The 21765-nt window shown below is 42.5% G+C and overlaps 1 protein-coding gene across 1 annotated transcript in view; it reads left to right on the forward strand.

Moving 5' to 3' along the window:
- Positions 1-21765, forward strand: part of ATP8A2 (ATPase phospholipid transporting 8A2) — a 568312-nt gene that overhangs the window by 510632 nt on the left and 35915 nt on the right. The window contains exons 34-35 of the mRNA XM_045844948.1: positions 5784-5872; positions 12007-12102. Coding sequence (XP_045700904.1) covers positions 5784-5872; positions 12007-12102 — 185 coding nt within the window. The remainder of the gene's footprint in view (positions 1-5783; positions 5873-12006; positions 12103-21765) is intronic.

Genomic DNA, 21765 nt, shown 5'->3' on the forward strand with positions numbered 1-21765 from the left:
TTCTCTCTTTGGGCCTTTCAGATGCCCTTTCCCAGCGGTGCCTCCCCCAGGCTCTTGACTGGAGACCTCAGTTTATCCACGTCTGTGGGAAGATGAGTGAGCAGAGCACCTCCTTACTCCACCTTAGGAAGTATGGGTGACCCACAGTCAGTGCCACAGGACTGCATCCAGGTCCCACGGCAGCCAGGGGTGAATGACATGAAAGCAGTGGCACCTATCTGTCCCGGCAGGGCCCTGGGCTCTGTGTCTACCCAAAAGAGGGAAAACATATGGATCAAAAAGGATTGTATAGGCACGTGCATACCAGCCTTGTTTTTGTAATAGGCCCAAACTAGAAATAGTGCAAACATTTATCCACAGGATAAATGAATTATAATATATTCGTACAACGAAATACTGTTCAAAAAAATAAAAAGAGCAAGTTATAGACACATGGGTCAACATGAAGACTCTCAGAGACATTGCGTCAGGTGAGAGAAACCAGATTGAAAACAATGAGTATTCTGTTTTTCTAGTTTTATGATCTTCTAAAATAGGCAAAATTTAGCTGCAGTGGCAGAAATCAGGACAGTGATTGCGTGTTGGACGTGGATATTGATGTGAAAGGGCACAAGAGGGCTCTTTGGGATGATGGAAATGTCTTACATCTTGTTCTGAGGGGCAGTTACACAGATGTGGGCAGTTGTCAAAACTCTTCTAAGTACCTAAGATCTGTGCATTGTGGTATATAAAGTCCTTATGTGATATGACTTTATGTGAAATGGCATATAATGAAACCAGCTTGACCACAGGCTGATTGTTATAAACAAGAGTGAAGCTCCTGTTGCATCTGGTCAACTTTATAATGAAATGACGTCGAAGGACCTCTTATCTTTAAATTATAACCACCAAGATCATGGCTTATCCTCTTGCTGGCGGGAGGAACTATGCTTGTTAAGAGCATAGGGCTGGTTTAAGAAACCTTTATCACACGACTATGTTAGTAAACCAGCACTAACATTCGAGGGGTTCAAAATAGTGACGTCCACTGATAAAGCTACCTCTGCTTTGTTGACAAAAACATTCGTGTCAAACAGAATGTGTTAGCTGTATCTTTTGTTTTTAATAGCAATGCATTTGTAGGAGTTTTTAGATGGTTGCTTCATTTCTCCCACCATCAGATGGAGACAACAGGGGGAGGCTGAGGAGGCAGATTTTTGTGTTGGAGGCTGTAGGTTCAAATCCTCCTTTGTGCGGTGGACCTAAGGTGCCACTAGGTTGGTGGTTAAAGCATTGGGATCTAGTGTGCTGGCTAGTTTTTTGAGTTGTCAGAAGCTTGCCTGGTGTTTCTGGGGTCACTTGATTGTTTGTTTACAAATTCATTCACATTCACACAGGGCTTCTGACCTGAGTGCCTCAGAGGATGCTGCAAAGCATTGCACTGAGATGTTTTCCCCCGTTTTAGTAAATCAAAAATTAAAATTGGCACCAGGCTATGGGCATTTTGTGTCTGGAGGGGATGGGAGGGGAGAGGGATGAAGAGGAGAATTGCCACAGGAAATAAAGAAACAGATTTCAACCTTGAACTTGCGTCCTCCCTCCTATGGCAAGTGAATGTGGTCTCACTAAGGACTTTATGGAGCTGTGGTATTTTCTTTCCTGCTTCAGGGAAAGGGGTTACAAGTATTCTTAGGAAGCCATCTTTATGTTTGAGTTTTATTTTATTGTTATTGTTGCTCAGTGGGAGTGGAAGAATTAGGGAAATTTTTCTTCCTGTGGTTCTTTTTGTTTTTGTAACTTTACAAGTTCTCCAAATTTTCTTCTACTTAAAATTTGAATTTGGTGCCTGGTTTTTCTGGTATTAAGTTGAAGTTAGATGTGTGCCTTGAGTGTTGTGCTGTGTCTCAACTTAGAGATTTCTCTTCCATCCTGGAGAGGCAGGTGGGGAAGGAGCGCTCACCTCAGGCTTATGGAAGGGAGGAGGGCTTGGGTTTGAACTTCGGTTTGAATCCTGATAACCCTACTCTCTGCCTGCAGGTCCTTGGGGGAAGTTGCAGAGTTCATTTTTCTTTTGTAAAACAAGCACTATGAAAGAGTAAATGAAACACTCTATGGGAAGTTTGGCACATAGTGATGTATAAAGGAATCTTTGTTTCCTTCCCCTCACACATGAGCCATTGCCTTCTCCATCTCTGTCATATCTTTTCAAAATTGCCCACACCTGGAACACAGTGGCCTTCCCTAGCTTGGGTTACTCTAGCCTCCTTTGGAAAATCTTTTCCACGTTCATGGATGGCTGGGCCTAGGCACTGTGTGTGTGTGTGTGTGTGTGTGTGTGTGTGTGTGTGTGTGTGAGAGAGAGAGAGAGAGAGAGAGAGAGAATTAGCAGCACACTGAGGATCACTATGACCCAGTGGGTTCCTGTGCATTTGGTACCTAAGTGGTTAACAGTCATTGCTAGCTGAAGACTGTTCACTGAAGGGTGCATTCTTCCCCATGGGACTGTTAGTACATCAAAAGGATGTTTATAAAATCTCACTCCATAGTATATGTGCGGGGGAGGGGAGAGTAATTAAGAACCATTTGTCACCTAGCTCAGCTCAATAAACATTTTTTGTTATGCTAAGAAACAAGAACAATTTAACTGAACTTGAATGACTAAAGCTGTGGCTTTAGCAAAGACTTCAGCAATGTGGATTTTAGTCAATCTGTGAAAATCAGGGTGGTAGAAACCTTTCTGGAGACACACCTTTAAAATTAGTTATACACACGCTGTCTTCACAGCTCCAGGTTTTACAAACCAACGACACAACAGCAGTGCTTTAATAGCTCTAAGTTGCCCTTGTTAATTTAGGAGGGACTTCATATTTATATTTAGGAGGGCAGTTCAAAGTTTGATATCCTTATTTCCCTCAGCAGTGAGAAGTTCTTACTAAGTTTCAGAATACATTTAAAATATTACATTATGGTAGTAAAATATTATTTTTAGATGATCATACTCTTTGATAAACATGGCTTGAACAAGTCTGTCTTCCATGGGCCAAGCACCACCCGAGGGAAGCATCTGTGGTGAGAGCAAAACCCGAGGGGTCTGCTCAGCAGGCCCCTGGGGGCCCTGCTGGCTGGGGGGCCAGAGGAGTGCGCTCGGAAGGCTAGAGCCTGCTGACCTAACTCCTTCCTGAAGTTGCTTGGAGGGAGGCAGGGTGGTTAACTTTCTTTTATGTAAGTAATATATGTTTTCTATAGGAAAAACACAAACAAAGAAGAAGCAGAGCTAGCCACAGACCCCTGAAAATAAAAACTGGCAATTGTCCTTCTGCTACCCAGTGCCCTTTCTCCCGAGCACGCAGGCACACCCAGAGCAGTTGGTAGTCTCAGGCCCACTGAAGCCTGGGCCGCCCACTGTTTTTGACATCCTGAAATGTGCTTTTTAAAGTTGAGGAAACACCAAAACAGGACTACAAAAACTATGTAGTATATCAATGTGTATTAACACACACACACATGATATATATATATATCATGCAAAGAGGCCATGACTTGGGGGTAGCTGCTTTGGAAGATAGCATCTTAAGTGTATTTTTGAGGCTGGGGCCCATCATCTTCTTTACCACGCACCCATTTCCATGGTAGGGCTCCTATGAGAGGTTGTCTCAGAATCCAGATTTTCATTAGCCATGTAGCATGACATCAGTGCCATCAAATGTAACTCTGTATTACTCTCACCGCTGTAGAGCAGTCCATTGGATGGGCCACAGCATATTAAATCCTTCTCTTGGACATTTATCTCTCACTTTCTTCATAGTCCAGCACCATGTGAATATTCTTGTACTTGCTTCTTTACATATTTCCTTACTTATTTCCTTAGGATGAATGTTGAGAGCTATGATTGATGGGGCAAAATACACCTGCCTATTTGTAGGTTTTTGAATTGTTCTTTCAAAAAGGGAACGCTCTTGTATTTAGAAAGGAAAGCGAGTCCTCCAGGCGGGGCTGGAGTGCAGCATTACCCCTGCCTCACTGCTTCTGTTTTGTTGTCATAACTTCCCAGCAGCACGGACAGGGCTTTGTGTGGAGTTCGGGAGCCAGGCAGGCATGGTCAGGAGTGGGCTTTGCTGAGACTGCTCAGGATTAGGGTGCACAGACGGATAACCTGTGAGGGCAGGCACTGAGACAGAAGCTTTCTCAGACGGAGTTGGATGGAGTCACGAGGGTCTGGGTGTGAGTGTGGCCACCAGGCTGGAGTAGAACATTGAAATTAAAGAGTGAGTTGAAGTTTGGGTGCCACGCTAGGGCCAGGGGGAACCCCACCCTCTGTGCAGCATGAAGTAGGGGCCTTCTTGATTCTCAGCCCCACACACTTTCCCTGCTAGAGTCCCTGACATGAATTGTGTCGTAGCTCCCCCACTTTCTCTCACTTGTAAAGCCTCAGTCCACTTTGCAATGAGTTACAGCAAAATATCTATTGATTCTAGAATCAAGTGGTGAGAACTCCAGACAAGAAGAACCGATGAATAGGAAGGGTCTGTCCTGGGTCCCTTTTCCAAGCAGCCCATCCTTTGAAGCCGGATTGTCAATGGCCTGACCTGGCTCACTTGAAAACCAAAATCTAAGGACTCTACTCCCAGTCCCCATTTGCTCTAAGTGCTGTTTTTAGCTCCTCACTTCACTGACAGAGGATTCAGCCCTGCAACTCTTTTCCCTCCAACCCGCTCTGTTCGCTCCCAAACAATTTCTAACTCAGCATGCCAGGAACAATGTCATCAAAGGCAGCAGGCCTGGCTGTTCTCCCATCGTCCACCCTTCCTCTCGGACTTCCTCTCCCTCTGTCCTTCTCTATCTGGTCCAATCCTGTATCTTTCCGGGCACATCCCATATTCTGTCTTCTTTAAGAAGTCTTCTCCCCCTTCTAGCCTTCTGGCCTTCCTCTGAAGCCCCATGATGATCATGATGCATACATCCCACTGTGTGATGTAAATGGCACCACATAATTGTGTGTGTATTTGTACCACATGACTTTAAATTCATTGAAGGCAAAACTTATGATCTGTTCATCCTCCTCTTCTGAATGTTGAGAATCATTGTGCTTTATTCTGAGATACCGATTCCATGAATGAACAAACGAACACTGAAGGAACATGATCTGATGGATAAGTGAAATAGATGAAAGGAAAATGCTGGATAAAAGTTTACTTTAGCCCTGGCTGGGTGGCTCACTTGGTTAGAGCATTATCCCATACACCAAAATATTGTAGGTTCAATCCCCAACTGGGGTGCATACAGAAGGCAACTAATAATGTTCTCTCAAGTGGATGTCTGTTATTCTCTCTCTCTCTCTCTCTCTCCCCTCCTCCTCCTGCCTTCCCCCTCCCCTCTCTTTGTTCCCCTCCCTTTCTCCGTTCCTCTCTCCCTTCTCCCTCCTTCCCCATTCCTCTCTCCCTAAAATCAATAAACATATCCTTGGGTGAGGATTTTTTTTTAAGTTTATTCCATAGGAGTATGGTAGCCCCATTTCTCCTAGGAGGGATTTAGGACAGTGTTCCAATTGGAAGAGGGCTTTGAGCACTTCATAAAAGAGAGAGACAACACTTGTCAAAATAAAAGAAGGGAGACAAGGCCGATGATCATAGGAAAGAACTCAGCCTGTCAGGCTCTCTGACATTCTTCCTACATGGATGTTTACCTTTCCCTGAATGTAGTACTTTCTGTTTTTGTGTCATGGAATGTTTTACCTTGATTAAATTATTTCCTGCTGTTTTGGAAAGACAAAGTATTAATATCCCCGTCCCTTTTGCTTCTTGCAGGCAGCGATGGTCCTGAGCTCTGCACACTTCTGGTTGGGATTATTTCTGGTACCTACTGCATGTCTGATCGAAGATGTGGCTTGGAGAGCGTAAGTGAAAAGCGAAGTAGTAGCACTAAGTCTTGCTCATCTGTCCCCGCAATTGTCCTTCACGAGTCCTGTCACAGGATATGAAATGCTATGTGACTTCTGGTCTCCTGCCACCTGCCAGTGAAGGATATGAAGAATATTGTGTTTGTTTTTTTTCCTTTTAACCTGTGCTTCACCTTGATATGAGAACATAGACAAAAAAAGGTGGAGTCCCAACAGAGACTGTGTGAAGGCAACACAGTACATCTCCTTGTACGTCTTTCTAAGGGAATATTTCTAAATATAGACCCATTCCATCAGGCTTAGGAAATATGACTCAAAATTAATTCTTCCTTATATCTAAAATCAATGCTAAGTGATCACAAATATAATCTGGCTTTAAGGAAAATTGTGTCTGTGAAACCCATTTCAAACTGCAAAATACTTGGAATGAAGTATTCTTCATTTTTCCAAATAATTCACCATAGGAATCCTTCAAATATAATTCTTGTGAAATGTCCATTTACAGGTCTATCAGAAAATTAACCACAAAGATGAAATTATAATTTAGGTTAAGTAGGAAATAATTCATACTTAAATTTTGTTTCTATGTTTTAATATATATTATTTCTGAAATATTTCTGAAATTATTTCTTGTATAAAATGTGAAAGAAGCAACAAGGTATATAAATTTTTACTTCATCCATAAGCAAACGATGGAATGCTGCAAATGAGATCACATTGATTTTTGTGTTGGTAGGCCTGGTCCCTCCTACAAATAGTTGCCAATCTCCTTGAAAATTGAGACCCTTGCATTGCATTTACTTTGGGCAAAGCATACTTATTTGGGGGCCCTGAGATAGAGAATCGAGATTTTAATCCAAACCTTCTAGGAAAAGACATCAGATTTCATTTCTGTCTCTCCCTTCCTCCCACACTCAATGAGAATGTTCTTGCCTGACAGTTAAGGATGTGTTTTCAAAGAGCCTTCATTTCAGCATGGTCCTGACAACAGACGGCACCTAATGCAGACATGGAGAGGGGGAGAGGCCATTTTATAGCACAGATTTTAATGGTTTTTTCTTCTGTTCATGAAGTTTTACAACTGTTAGTAAAAATTAAATAATTCCAAATTTCTTAAATGCTCTGATTTACCACACTGTACTCATTTATTTTATCTGCTGAAAGTATGTTCTATAAATAGCAGAATCAGAATCTTTGGAAATGAATTACAGTCAGAAAAGATGTTTTCTTAATCTAACCAGTGCACAAAAGAAAACGTAAAGTCTACTGTAGCACATAGCTCAGTTGTGGAACAATACATTACCTTGCCGAATTTCATCAGTTTTGCAAGATAATCAAGGTAGTTTTAGGGCCTGGCTACATCAGATGACTTTTCAATCTATAGTGATTGACAACAGTGATTTGACTATAAATTAATCTCAGGCTAGTTTATTCAACTACCTTAAATGAATGTCATGAAATTAAAATTTTTAATTGAGATAGTATATTTGCCAAGTGAGACTTTAGCAGAAGTCTCTTTCTACCATTTCAAAGAGAATGTTTTCAAATTACAGTGTCTCTGCCTCTTTGTCTATTTTCTGGATCTCTTCCAATACATTCCAAGTAAAAGTTCCTCCTCACGGGGAAGCAAATTATCTATTCCTTCAAGCAGAAATATTACCTATTCCTGACTCCTGGCACTGTCAAATTAGCATCATTTACATGTTAAAGAGGATAAATTAAATGAGTCTGCATCCAGCTCCACCATATGGACATAGTAAAAAAAAGTCACTTTCTTTCCCAGAAACTTGCCAGCAGGATAGGAACTCTGTAAAGAAGGCTGTGGTTGGGACAGGGTGAGGGACTGGGAAGGATGATCAGAGACTGACCAAGAGGGGAGTCCTACCTGCCCCAGGGCACCACAGGCCGGAAGCAGCTCTAACCAGGAGCCACAGCACCTGTGCTTTGGGCTGAGTTTGGAGGCCCCTACTGACTTCCAGAGGCATTCCCTGAAATGCATTGTGTCTCAATTTTCCTCCGTTGGGGAAATGGGGAGGACAGCATGTTTTGGTTCCCCCCTGGAGTAGTGACCCAAAGTATATGCCAAGTTTTTAATATATGTTTAATGTCGAAACTACCTCTCTCCTCAAAAAGTCATTTTGCAAGTTTATTTGAGCATTTTCCTCTGACCACAAGGCCTAGGTTTTAGTTCATACTATATTCCCAGACTGAGATATTTATTGTTGAGTCAAGTAAATTCAGAGGCTTCTCCCAGGAAGAGAAAGAGTAGTATGTGCTGCATGCCTCTGATGAGGCCACAGCTCCAACCTCTGTGCTGTCTTTCTGAACCTCAGCTTTATAAAACATACCCTGTTTTTCCTTTCTGCCCACTGACCTCAAGTGTTAATCCTGCATGTCCAGGTCCACCCATCGTTTGGTTCAAATTGTCAGATATTTACTGAAACATGACGTGCTGGGATACACCTTGAATTTGAGGGAGAATTCAGCACTAAGTGGATGAGAATGAAGGTGCAGTCACAGAGCACGTGCTGTGCCAGCAGCGGACGGCCAGTGGGAGCCCAGCAGTTTTGTTACAGTTCTTCCGTCTTGCCTCGGACCAATCTCGTGTTTCTTGTTTTGCTTTGAATTTTGGTGGTCAGCTATTTCTAAAGAGCTTTTGAATTCCAGCACAAGGCCGCCCTGCTTGTTCCCATACTTTCATGAATGCTTAAGAAAGTGGGTTCTATCTTCCTGCATTTCCCCCTCTTTTGCCCCAGGCTCTCTTCCATTTTGGGACTTGGAGTGTTCAGAGTAAGAAAAAAGCAGCATGAGGTTATTTGGTCATTTTTTCCATGAAGTCTGTCAACTTGCTGGATGAAGACCCATTACTAGACTATCTTAAGTCGGATTTATGCCATAAAATACCTACTCTGTTATCCCACTAACCAGAATTTTCATGAGGGACCAAACTAATATATCTTTTATTAAAATAATTGATTGATTATATGTGATACCTGGCTAATGAGTATTTTTATTAGAAGCATGAAGTTAAATTGCCCAGAACTATTTTAATATCCTTTAGCTTACACTCTTCCAAAATGTTTACCTATGACAGCATTCTTAGTGAACTGCCATGTACTTATTCTCATCTAGGAGAAATTTGTCAGTATTGCTTTAGAAAAATAATATAAAGCTCAAGGCCACTGAACTTGGGAATGAGTCCCTTTTATCTAGATTGTATCTCCTGTAGTCTACCAATCAGCACACAATACATTCAGCAATTCCAGAATGACCTCATTTCCTTATTATAATCCCAGTAGGCAGTTAAGTGGAAATAAAAGGTAATAAGAAATTTCTGTATACAAATGGGCCTTGATTTTTTTAAAAAAACTTTCTAGCTACACTAATTTCTTTTGAAGCACATTGTGTGCACATTTTCATCCACATTTGGAATTTAACATTTCCTTTTAGCTTTCTACATCCTTCCATGTAAAAGAAAGAGTCCAGGAAAAAGTTTCAGAAACAAAGAAATGAAAAGGTCAAGATTCTAAGCCAATCTATTTATTTTAAAATCCCCTAATAACCTGGAGATACCATTAGCGCTATTTGAAGGCTCACAGGCAGGCGAATGAATGTCACACCCTCTGACAGCGGCTGAGCACCCCACCCCGCCCCTTTTGTGATCATCTGGTCTCTTGATGTGGGGTTAGATGAAGCAAGTCCTGGACCACTGGGGATAAGCCCTTCAAAGATAATGGAGTTCACTTTGTCCAGGCTGTGACTCACAAAAAGCCAAACTCCAGCTCCTGATGAGACCTAAATTATACACCAGTGGCTGATACTTAAAGACTGGCTTTTTAAACCTTCACTTACTAGGTTTTAGTCAATTCACATGTAGACTTTGACAGGGGAGATTTTAGAATCATTTACCTAATGAAGGCCTTATGAAGTAGACGTTCTTGAGAGAACAGTTTTAAATTGCTAGCACCGCTTCTCCAGTGCTGCATGTGGAGAGTAGAAGATCGTCCCCAGTAGCAGATCGAACTCACTGGCTGGGTTCCCAGGCTGGCTCTCAGGGGTCAGTGCTGGATGTGCTGGGAATTACAGAGTGACTCTTTGACATGGATGCAGCTACCTCCACCGAGAACCTGCGCGGTGCCTGGCAGCATCCAGATATATTTAGGTCATTGCCCTGTGAGGTGATTTTGTGAATGTGAAAAGTGGCGGCTTCAATGCCATAGAACAGATTCCTTTTGTTCTTGGCCTAAGCTACTGCTATCCAGTGTCCTAGGCCTAGTGGCCCAGCCTTCCCATTCCAAGCCTGCTTCTTAGAGATGCCCTTCTCTCCCCACCCAGAAGATGGGGGTTGAGGGCTGGTCTAGAGGTTGTGAACCCTGCTTGCTCTGTGTGGGGCACAAGGGAGGGAGGAAGGGAGGATGGTGAAACAGTGAGAGAGCATGCACATCCTTCAGCGTAGACCAGACACGTTCTCATGGGGCCTGCGTGTCGGGTGAATCCAAGTGCGGTGGAGGCTGTTATCATTACAGCCTCAGAAGCCCATGAGATAAAAGAGAAAGTTTGAGGCACAGCATATTCAATAATATTGAACGGTGCAAATTTTAATGTTCTTTTTGACTGCCTTCTTCCCAGCAAAATGCTAAACATTTTCTCACTTATAGTTTAGATTAAAATTCCTCAGTCTCTGCTTTAAACTGTAGTATTTTATCACTACTGAGTCTCAGGATACTACTTGATGTTATTAAGGTATTATGTGTTAAAACCTGTGTGGTTTAGTTCTCTTGTTTACTTTGGGGAAAAGGAGTGACAGGCACATATACAGTGTCTTAGTACTGATACTCCATTAGAGATTAAGTCGGAGTGTTAGCAGATGACTGGGCATTATCTTAACAGACTTTCCTTGAGGGTGGAGGGTGGGCGGGACTATGTGATTCCACTGAAACAGCTCATGTCTTCAGAAAGTCCCCATTACACTGTTTTCACGTCCTCACAGATAGGGGCTCTGTCTTTGTCCTTATTCTGTCTTTAAGCACTGGTGTGCAGTAGGATCCTCATACTCATTTATACTGAAACTAATGAAAACCTTTTCATAATACAGGGTGTTGCAAAAGTAGGTTTACAGTTGTGAGTATGCAAAACACAGAGTTGATTCTTATATTTTTATTTATTATTATACTATTTTCCATATGATCATCTGTAAACCTACTTTTGCCCCACCCTGTATTAAGCCCTCCCTATATTGCTATATTGCTAAGTCATGAGTATTTTTCTTTCTACGGCTTCTCCCCTCGCCATTTCTAACTTATATGCCTCTAGTTAAATGCCTTTTCTTCACCTTTGTTTCCAACCAGTAGCTTTCTGTTTAGTCTCGATCTTAGGAAGATCCTGAAATGAGCCACTTACTTAAACATCAGTTTAATCAGAAAGAGGGTACAGGCAGTTCTTCCCGTACAGGCACAGTTCAAGAGTGATGTGTCGAGGCTGAGGTTGGAGAGGCCAGCTTGCCACCAGGTGCCGTTGCCATCAAGGCATACAGCCTGGGTTGTCCTGGCAAGGCTGCACGAGAGAAGCTGTGCCTGGGGACTTGTGTTGACCCCAAGCTTCAGGTCAAGGGTTTGGCATGAAAAGCATGAATGCCAGCATTATAAATGCCATTCCTGTTGCAGCAGTGGCTCTTTTCACTCTAAAGAGAGAGAGAAGAAGCTGCTCACCCCAACCTTTCTGATCACAGTAGAGGACAGGGCCACGGGACTGGCACACATCCACTAGGGTAGGGATTTAGAGCATCTTCTGAGTTGTTAGAAAAGCTTTAGAGATAGACCCATGAGTGTCCAGGAAACCCAGTGTTTTCTCTGAATGGTCGGGGTCCTCAGACTGATCTTTAGGCTTTCAGCAAAAAAAAACACAAAACAGTAGTCTTAGGTGGATGACTCCTGATGTTCTACAGGATTTGGGGTGCTCCCCAGGTGGAGCCCTGGCCATGCATGGGGGCTGCGAGTGCCCCATGATGCCCTAAGCCTCAGCATCAGTCAGTCAAAGGGCATCCGGATGTGGCCCAGGAGGAGGACACCCAGTCTTCACAGCTGTGTAAATTCCGCGTGTGATGTTCTTACTGTCTTCTCCTTGTGGCACAGGGCCAAGCACACCTGCAAGAAGACACTGCTGGAGGAGGTGCAGGAGCTGGAAACGAAGATGGGGAAAACGGTGCTTCGGGACAGTAACGGGAAGAGGTGGGCTCCTCCCTCCAGCCGTCTGAGGAACACACGTTCTCCCAGCCCTTTTCCCTGCTGCTCCTTCCCGTGTTTCCTTCTCTCCTCTCAGTTTTCAATGTGAGCGTGGGTGCTCAGTTTCCAGCATTTTGGTTATTCTCTTAGAGTGTAGTCACACTCAGATTTAAGTCACATTCTCTCGGCAGCAACATGGAATCTGATGTTCTGGCTCACTAGGTCTGACCTCAGGCTAAACTGGGGTTCTCACTAGGTCTGGACATGAGCAAAACAACCCAGCTGCAGAAAATACTACAAGTAGTAGCAATATTATCTTAAGATGGAAAATATTCAGTGTTAGCAGCACTACCAAAGAGTATTTAATAGCTAGGCCTTTGGATATCGGCCCAATTGTTATACTAAAGGATGAGCATCTACCATGAAACTTTGCATGCTGTTCATGTAAATGCATATGATCCATACAAATCTTCTTACACTTCACTTCATGCATGCCTGGGGTTTTGTTTTGTTTTTAATGAATTATTATTTTCTACTGGTGTTGAGAAAGTGTTATGTTGTCTTACTGGCTGGTTCATGGAGACAGATGCTATTGGTCCCTGTCCTTACTTCTCGTAGTACATCAGCCTTCTCTTCCCCACACCTAACAGTTGAGCATGTGAGTAGTTTCTATTTAATTTCATGTTAAATGTTATTAGATTGAATTTAGTTAAAATCCAAATACTGCTAAAGGAAATTTACCTGGACTCGAGAACAATTTGCAGTGTAATAACGAGGCACAACTGTATTAGAGACATGTAATGTCTGGAAAATCATGAGTGCACCGCTTGTGCAAATAAATGTTTAGAAGGAAATGTGTAATTAACTGCCAGTGGGGAAAAAAACCCATGCTTCTAGAGATTTCCACTATACATTTTATTTACAGTCCATTTATTTGTACCATCTTTCAAAGCAATGAAGACAAAACATTTTTTCAAAGGAAAGAGAACCCATTTTGAAAAGTATAAGGAGCATAATTTCCAATAACTGTCACTATTTTAGGAATGGTATTATAGAATATATAGTCAGTCAAAGTTGTAGTTTTTGTGTTTATCTAGGACTGGTGTTTTTTAATAAGTGAGTCCATAGTATTCATTGTATGGCAACTGTGCCAGTGACTCCAAAAAAGTCACTGTCAATGACACAGAAATGTCACTGTCTTCAGTAAGCTTATGACCTTGACAGCCAGGCAGAGCCACACTTCAAGCAGTTTTCTCGGCAACCACCACGCAAGACGGCACGTGGCTCAGGCATGAGCAGGGCTGCTCTGCCCCTTCAATACTTTAGGCACGGTGCTTAGCACCTGCTAGATTTTCGAGGACCTACGTAATTCTTTGAGATATGAAAAGAAACATATTTGTAGGCTCTAAATATAAGGGAAGGCCTGTGAAAATTGAAATGAACAAATGTTTAAAACTTAAAAAGATACTTATCAGTCTTAATTACTGTTAAGCTTAATAATCACGGTAAGTTTTGTCATTATTTGAAAAAAACTTACAAGCTTTCTTATCTCAAGGATTCTCAGGTATGCACAGGGTTGTTGAGAGGCCATAAGTAATTCTAAGTAAAATGAGAGTTTTAAAGCAAAATTCTAAAACTCCTTCTCAGCATTGGACAGGAAAACATCACACAGAGTGTGGTATGAAAATGCACTTTGACATGGCTGGTCTGACGTGGGGCAGCCTGGACGTGAGGTCGGTAGCACGCAGGCCTTCAGAATGGGCAGCAATCCGGGAGGTCATCTGGCCTAAGAAATCAAGAAAGATTTCTTGTGGGAGACAGGATGGAAAACAGAGCTTTGAGAATAGGAAGAACGTGAAAAGACAAAAATGATGAAAGTGTGTTTCCAGCAGAGGGCACAAGTCAGATTGTGTGCAGGGAGCAAACCCCACTCAGTTTGGAGGCTCACGGGCATCTCACAGAGCTCTGGAGTCTGTGTTTGAATTCTGGCTCAGCCACTGACTGGCCACATGACCTTGAGCAAGATATTCATATAATACATGAATAGCTATTATAGTTATCAGTTAAAGAAGATGACTAACCTTTTGAGGGGAGAGGTTTAGGGTTCATGAACACTACGGACAAGACAGCATATTGCCTGACCCATGGCTGGAACGAAGACTAGCCTTCAGGCTGGCAGAAAAGTCATGTTTTTTGACGGGAGTGGTGGACTGACGCCTTGAAAAAGAGTGTGAGCCCATCTTGTTGTTGATTAAAAAAAAAAACACAATTTGTAAAATTCACTTCTCCTGTTCAGAATTCATTTTTAAATGTTCAAATAGATATTAGAAGATAATTGGAGTTTGTATTTTTTATTGATTAATTTTTGAGAGGGACAGGGAAAGAAACACTGATTTGTTGTTCTACTTGTTTATATATCTATTGGTTGATTCTTGTATGTATGAGCCCTGACCAGAGATCAAACCCGCAACACTGGTATATCTGGCCAGTGCTCTAACCAACGGAGCTACTGGGCCAGGGCCAATAAGTGGAGTTTAAATGTGGTGTCCTACCTTCTATGTTGATTTTAACATCTGTTTCCCGGGCACTTTGTAAATTTCATCGCTCCCTTGCTGAAGTGAGTGTGGGTGTGAATGTGAGTGTGCACATCCCCACTTGGTTATGACGGTTTCCTTTTCCTCTGGTTCCAGGGTCTTGTCTCACTTTTGAGTTCCTAGTGAAAGATGGTTTGGGGACTCCATCCCTCCCATCATCCTCAGCAGCCCCCCATTTGTTTCTCTCCATCTTAATTACTCCCAGATTCTATGGGCAGTCCATCTGCAAACTAGATAATGGCAGCATGCTGCCACTTTCTGCCACAGATGATTTTGTTCTGCTTGGCCTCCCCAGAGCTGCCCCACAATTGCTCCTTTATTACCTTTGTTTGCTTCTTTCACCCCTTTTTGGAGTCTCATGTACTCTGGTGAGGGTGGGAATGGGGTAGGGTAAGCCCTGGGATAGCGGGAGGGGTCTAGATTTCTTCAGCTCTGCTCTTCCTTCTAAAGATTTATAGACTCCATCGTTGAGAGCTCTTGAGTATTTTGGTCTCTTCCCATACTCCTGGTTACCTATTCCCCACCCCTCTCTGATCTTTCCATTTACTTTGCATCTCTCTAGCTGTCAGTCTCGCACATGGTAAAAGCACCATATACGTTTGTTAACTGACTGACTGGAAATGTAAAAGTCTGGTCAGGTGGCTCTGAGGAAAGGGAGGTGAACCCACATTATCTGTGCAGACCTGCTGGTGCCGTATGTGTTAGCTCATGTTGAAAGTGGCCACTGAGAGATGCCAAGAGATGTGAAGGTGGTCACTCGGCTCCAGTGAGAGAGCCATCTGTCTCATGGCTTAAGAACAGAGCTAACATTTCACCCTACCCTTACAAAGTCAGACAGTCCTGTAGCTGGTCCTTCCAACAGGGCACAGCTCGTCCTGCCTTCTGGTGCTGGCAGAGCCTCCCCACCCAGGTGTGCTCGGCATCCCCAAGCATTCCAGGGCTACTCAGCTCAGTGCTGAAATCCTCTAGGACCTTCTGCCAAGTCATAAAACCCAGGTCCAAGTCACTGGCAAATATTCTAGCACTTTTTCTCAGGAATGTACTCATAGAAAATAGAATAAAATCTTTTTAAAAACCCTTTTGTGCCAAATTTACAATTACGATTTGAAATGGTAGAGGAGTCTAAAGATCCCTCTAAGCCCTGTATTTATTCAGTAAAATACTTGAATATTTTATTGATCTTGTCTAAGCTCCAAACTTTTACACTATTTTGGTAAGCATTAAAATTTTATTAAATGCTTCTGTATGTTTGCATTGAAAAATGTTGTCTTCAAAAATTAACCTGGGCAGTTTATGCATAAATAAGCCTGTTCTTATGACTTAGATAAAACTAGAAAGTGTTTTCTATACTGGAAAGTACAGTGAAGTAAGAAAATGATAAAGATAATGAACAAAAATGCTTTTATTTTTAAAAAATATATTTTCTTGATTATGCTATTACAGTTGTCCCAATCTTTCCCTCATTGCCTGCTTCCACCTAGCACCCCTCTTCCCTCCAGCAATCACCCCCAGTTCATGTCCATGGCTGTACATGTAAGTTCTTTGGCTACCCCACTACCCAAACTGCTCTCAGCAACCCCCTGTCTACCCTGCACCAACCAATTTGCACTTCCTAATCCCTGTACCCTTCCCTTCACATTCCCCCTTCCCCTCCCAACTGATAACACAGCAAATGGTCTCCCTATCCATGATTCTGTTCCTGTTCTATTTGTTTGCTTAGTTTGTTATTTGGATTCAATTATTGATAGTCATGAATCTATTGCCTTTTTAATGTTCATTGTTTTGATATTCTTCTTTTTCTTATATAATTTCCTTTAGTATTTCATATAATTATGGCTTGGTGATGATGAATTCCTTTAGGTTTAACTTGTCCAGGAAGCTCTTTACCTGCCTTTCAATTCTAAATGATAGCTTTGCTGGATAGAGTAATCTAGGTTATAGATTCTTGCTTTTCATCACTTTGAATACTTCTTGCCACTCCCTTCTAGCCTGAAAAGTTTCTTTAGAGAAATCAGCTCACAGTTTGATGGGAACTTTGTAGGTAACTAACTGCTTTTCTCTTGCTGCTTTTAACATTCTCTCTTTTTCTTTAACCTTTGGCATTTTAATTATGATGTGTCTTAGTGTGGTCCTCTTTGGGTCCCTCTTGTTTGGGACTCACTGTGCTTCCTGGATTTGTATGTCTACTTCCTTCATCAAATTAGGGAATTATTTTTCATTACTTTTACAAATAGATTTCAAATTTTATACTCTTCCTCTTCTCCTTCTGGCACCCCTATGATTCATTTGTTGATACGTTTAAATATATCCCAGAGATTCCCAAGTCTATTCTCATTTTTTAAAATTCTTTTTCCTTCCTGCTGTTTTGATTTTTCCTTCCTTGTGTTCCAAATCATTGATTTGATTCTTGGCAACATCCCCTCCACTGTTGGTTCCCTACAGATTTTTCTTTATTTCACCTAATGTAACCTTCATTTCTGCCTGGGTCTTTTTTATGCTATAGAAGTACCCAATGAGTTCCTGGAACATCCTGATTACCAGTACTTTGAACTCTGCATCTCCATTTCATTTAGTTGCTTATCTCCATTTCATTTAGTTCTTTTTCTGGAGTTTTGATCTGTTCTTTCATTTGGGCCATAGTTTTTTGTCTCCTCATTTTGGCTGCCTCCCTATATTTGTGTCTATGTATTAGGTAGAGCTGCTTTGACTCCCTGTCTTAGTAGTGTGGCCTACTGTAAAAAAAATGCACCTGTTAAGTTGTGTGAGTCAGAGCCTTAGGTAATTGCCAGGGCAGGGCAACCCATGTCACTGTTTTGTGGCTCTGTGTGGGGGAGGGCTCGGAGAGGGGACAGTGCTGCTGCCCAGCCTCTGAAGTTTTTCCCAGGAGGAAGCTGTCTTCTGGTGTCCACCCTATTGCCAGTCACTTCGCTTTCTCCCTGTATGCCACTGGTGCCCTTCCAGCTGTTGTCCCAGTGCTGAAGCCCAGAGGGGGTGGGTCTGCATGAGTCCTAAGTCCACTGTGGGCCCTGTAAGAGGAGTCTCTTGAGAATCTCTCAGTTTCTTCCGTTGCCTTGACATTGCCTCTAACATTGACCATTAACCCCCACTGGTCAAAAATGTTTTTCTTGATTTTAATTTGCCTTTTTTCATTGGAGCCTTTTTCTTGACATATTGTTTGTGCACCTTACAGACACCAGACATGTTTTCATATTTAGATTGTTCAGAAGAAATTTCCCCCAACCATCTTCCCCCAGAGATCACCCACTGTCCTCTGTGTAGAACAGAGTCTATCATGCATATCCTTACTTTGCATGTATCTAAAAAAATGAGGAGCTAAGTGAAAGAATTCCTTTTTTCAATGTTTAACTAGTATTTTTCCCTCTGTATTCCTAAAGTATAACACATGCAATTTTTTTCTGGTGAAAGAAAACCCATTTGTGGCCACTTACCTTTACAAATATACCTTAAACAAATGCCTAAAATGTCAGATTAAGAGGACAAACTTATCCCCCCCTCCTTGAATTGTTTTTCTTTCTTGTTGTGGGGCTGGGGATGTCCTATGTTTTAGGTATTTTGGAAAGTAAGAAGGAAGATGAATACATTTGATGAAAACCTCTAGTTTTCCACTTATACATAGTCTGAATAAACAACAAGGAGACCCTTGTTTTGTTTCAGACCTTCTTTCTGTTCATCATAGTTGAGGGGAGAGTGGGTAGACCTTAAGCTGATTTTCTCCAATTTCAAGGGTAAGGAATTCTGGTTGCTGCCCCTGCCTTTTGCCAACAAGGTGGTAGGATTCTCTTTCCTTAAGTGCTTTCCCCACTGAGTATAGCTTACTCTGTGCCTTTGGTCAGGGTCATTACCTTACAGTGAACAATCACTGAATCTCCCCTTTGGTTTTATATTCTCTCTGAATGCTAATGCATTGGCTCTACAGCCCCAGTCCATCTGACTCTTGGAAATTCAGGTAAGAAATCTGATTCACTCCTCTGTCTGGACACCTATGCTCTCCCAGCTTCCATTTTATCAAGGCTCCTGCTACTTAGGCAGGGTGCTGGTCCTAGCTGGTGGCCTGGGGATCCCAATACAGGACAGAGCCTGACACACACCAGCAAGATCTCCAAACAAGTGAGACATTACCCCCCCTCCAGGCAGCACTCTCCTGATGCTCTTCCTAAAACCAATTATTTTAGAAAACAAAACACCCCAAAACATTTTGAGTGAGTACTCAACTAAAAAATATCTACAGCCTTAGCCAGATGGCTCAGGTGATTGGAGTGCTATTCCATATGCCAAAAAGGTTGCAGGTTTGATTCCTGTCAGGACACATGTGGAAGGCCACGGATGCAGGTTTCCCTTTCACATCCACATTTCTCTGTCTCTCTCCCTCCTTTCTTCCCTCCCTTTCTCCCTCCTGTCCCCTCTCTCTAAAATCAATAAGCATATCCTTGGGTGAGATTTTATAAAAAGTTCTAGCCCTGGCTGGCATAGCTCAGTGGATTGAGCACGGGCTGCGAACCAGGCATCGCAGGTTCAATTCCCAGTCAGGACACATGCCTGGGTTGCAGGCCATGGCCCCCAGCAACCGCACATTGATGTTTCTCTCTCTTTCTCTCTCCTTTCTCTCTCTAAAAATAAATAAATAAAATCTTTAAAAACACACAAAAAAATCTATGTGCTTTGATGTTTAAGCAGAAACCCTTTGCCTTTTAAACTAATGTTTAAATTTTATTTTATTTTTCTTTTAATTTTTATTTATAGATTTGAGAGAGAAAAACACATCAATTTGTTATTCCACTTATTTATGCATTTATTCATTGATTCTTCTTTGTGCCCTGATGGGGATCAAACCAACAACCTTGGCATATGGGGACAATGCTCTAACGAATTGAGCTATCCAGCTAGGGCTAAACTAATGTTTAAAGGCATTGTTAGCCCTGGCTGGCGTAGCTCAGTGTATTGAGTGCAGGCTGCAAACCAGTGTCACAGGTTCGATTCCTAGTCAGGGTACATGCCTGGGTTGCAGGCCATGACCCCCAGCAACCGCACATTGATATTTTTCTCTCTCTCTCTCTATCTCCCTCTCTTCCTACTCTAAAAAATAAATAAATAAAATCTAAAAAAAAAGACATTGTCATACCTCCAAGTCAAAACTGGTACAACTGCTGAGTCAAAGATAAATATAAGCACACCCCAAAATTGGAGGTTTACCTGCTTTATCATGTATTATTATCATGAAAAATATAGACTTTATACTTTTCAGGAATATTTTTTTTCTCATTGGCAATGCAAGTTTCTGTCTTCCCTTTGTTTTCCTATCACTACTTCCCACTCTTGTTACCCCTAACATATCCATTCGTTTTTTTGTTTGCTTGTTTGTTTGTTTTGGGTTTTTTTAGCCAACAGGGTAGGAAATGATGGCATCACTTTGGCAAATCTCTCCAGGCCAGGTGGCAAATGTTTGCTTCCAACACCTGGTTAAGATTTATTTCACTCCAGTGGCATTTTTCCATGGCTGGGTCATGACGTAGAGGAAGGAGCACAGACCGTAGAGACAGACGGACTGAACTGAGCCCCAAGCCCCGCCACTCATTTAGCTGTGTGAGCTTGGCTAGGTTATTAACTGCTCTGAATTTTAGTTTTCTCATTATATATTTGATTTGAGGTTTAAATGAAATACCACGTATTAAATTTAGAGCATATGGAGACATTCAGGAAGTGTTAATACTCATATGTCTGTCTCCTGACTTAGAAGCTGAATAATAATTAAATTTCACTGGCCAGTTTAATACAGATGGGTTTTCTCAGAGCACTCAGAGAGAGTAAGTACAGCAGAGTCTCTGGTGTACCTCTTCAGGACATGCCCCCAGGCTACAGACCAGGCAGAGATCTGGCTGAGCCCCAGGCATATTAGAGCAGTGTGGACAAGCCAGTGAGCAGTGAGCTTTCAGATGGGGGTATTGGACAGAGTTCAAAATCCTGGCCATTTCCCAGGTCATCCTATTTGCAAAGAGGACGGTTTGCCAGCCAGGCCACCTCCCCAACTCCAGACTTGCCAGCTGAACAGCTCTCAGAACGTTCATCTGAAACGCAGGGCATTTGTGCCAAAGCTCCCCTTCTCACATGAGAACCAGCCCTTCCTCGAGGGTTCTCAGCCCCTGCAATGACAAGTTGTTTCAGTGCCTCAGACTCCCTCTCAGCCTCATCTTGTTTCCTCTTTGTCTTTGCACCGAGAGGGGCACTGGTCTCATTTACCTTCATGTAAATGGGCTGCTTTCCACCCACTGGTCCAGAGCCCTGCTTTGGAGGTCAGTTATTGATTAAGTGCTCTGCCCACTGGGGCACCTTTCCCTCATGCTGTTTCCCAAGGACAGCCCTAGCCATGCCACTCTCCAGTCTGAAACCTGTGATCATTCTCTGTTGAACCAAAGACACACCAGGGCTGCAGGATGGTTGCAACCTCCTCTCCCTCTTTTGCCTGTATGCTTCTTAGCCTGCTGTCTCCCCTGCCCTCTCCCCTGCCCTCTCCCCTGCCCTCCCAGCTTCCCCACACCAGGCTTGACTATGCTCCTCTGTGGCTGATGCTGCCCTTGGTCCTCCTCTGCGGACTGCTCTTATACACCGTGTGGGTACTGGGTCGACCCCTGGGTCCTTGGGAACAAAGGAGACAGACCTTGTCCTAGAGCAGATGTTTCAACCTCCAGACCCACTCTCTGATGTCAGTCTGTTGTATGTGACTTTTCACACTATACTAGTGTCAGCCTGGACTTCCCTTAATACATTCATCTGAAAAGTGTTTTTAAATTATTCAAATATTCAATATACACAATAATAGAGAGATTAGCACAATGAACGCCCATACACTCATTGCCCAGATTCAACAGCTACCAAGACTTTGCCATAGTTGCTTCATCTACCCCATTTTTGCCCCTATATTTTTCTTTGCTGAAGCATATAAAAAGCAAATCCTAGACATCACAACATTTCACTCTTACACACTTCAGGATATAGCTCTAAATATCTCACTAAGAATTTGAATATGTATTATGACTAATGCACATTATACTTGTCTATG

The sequence above is a fragment of the Phyllostomus hastatus genome, unplaced genomic scaffold, assembly GCF_019186645.2.
Source record: "Phyllostomus hastatus isolate PE091 unplaced genomic scaffold, TTU_PhHast_1.1 phas_contig_41, whole genome shotgun sequence".
Classification (NCBI taxonomy): domain Eukaryota; kingdom Metazoa; phylum Chordata; class Mammalia; order Chiroptera; family Phyllostomidae; genus Phyllostomus; species Phyllostomus hastatus.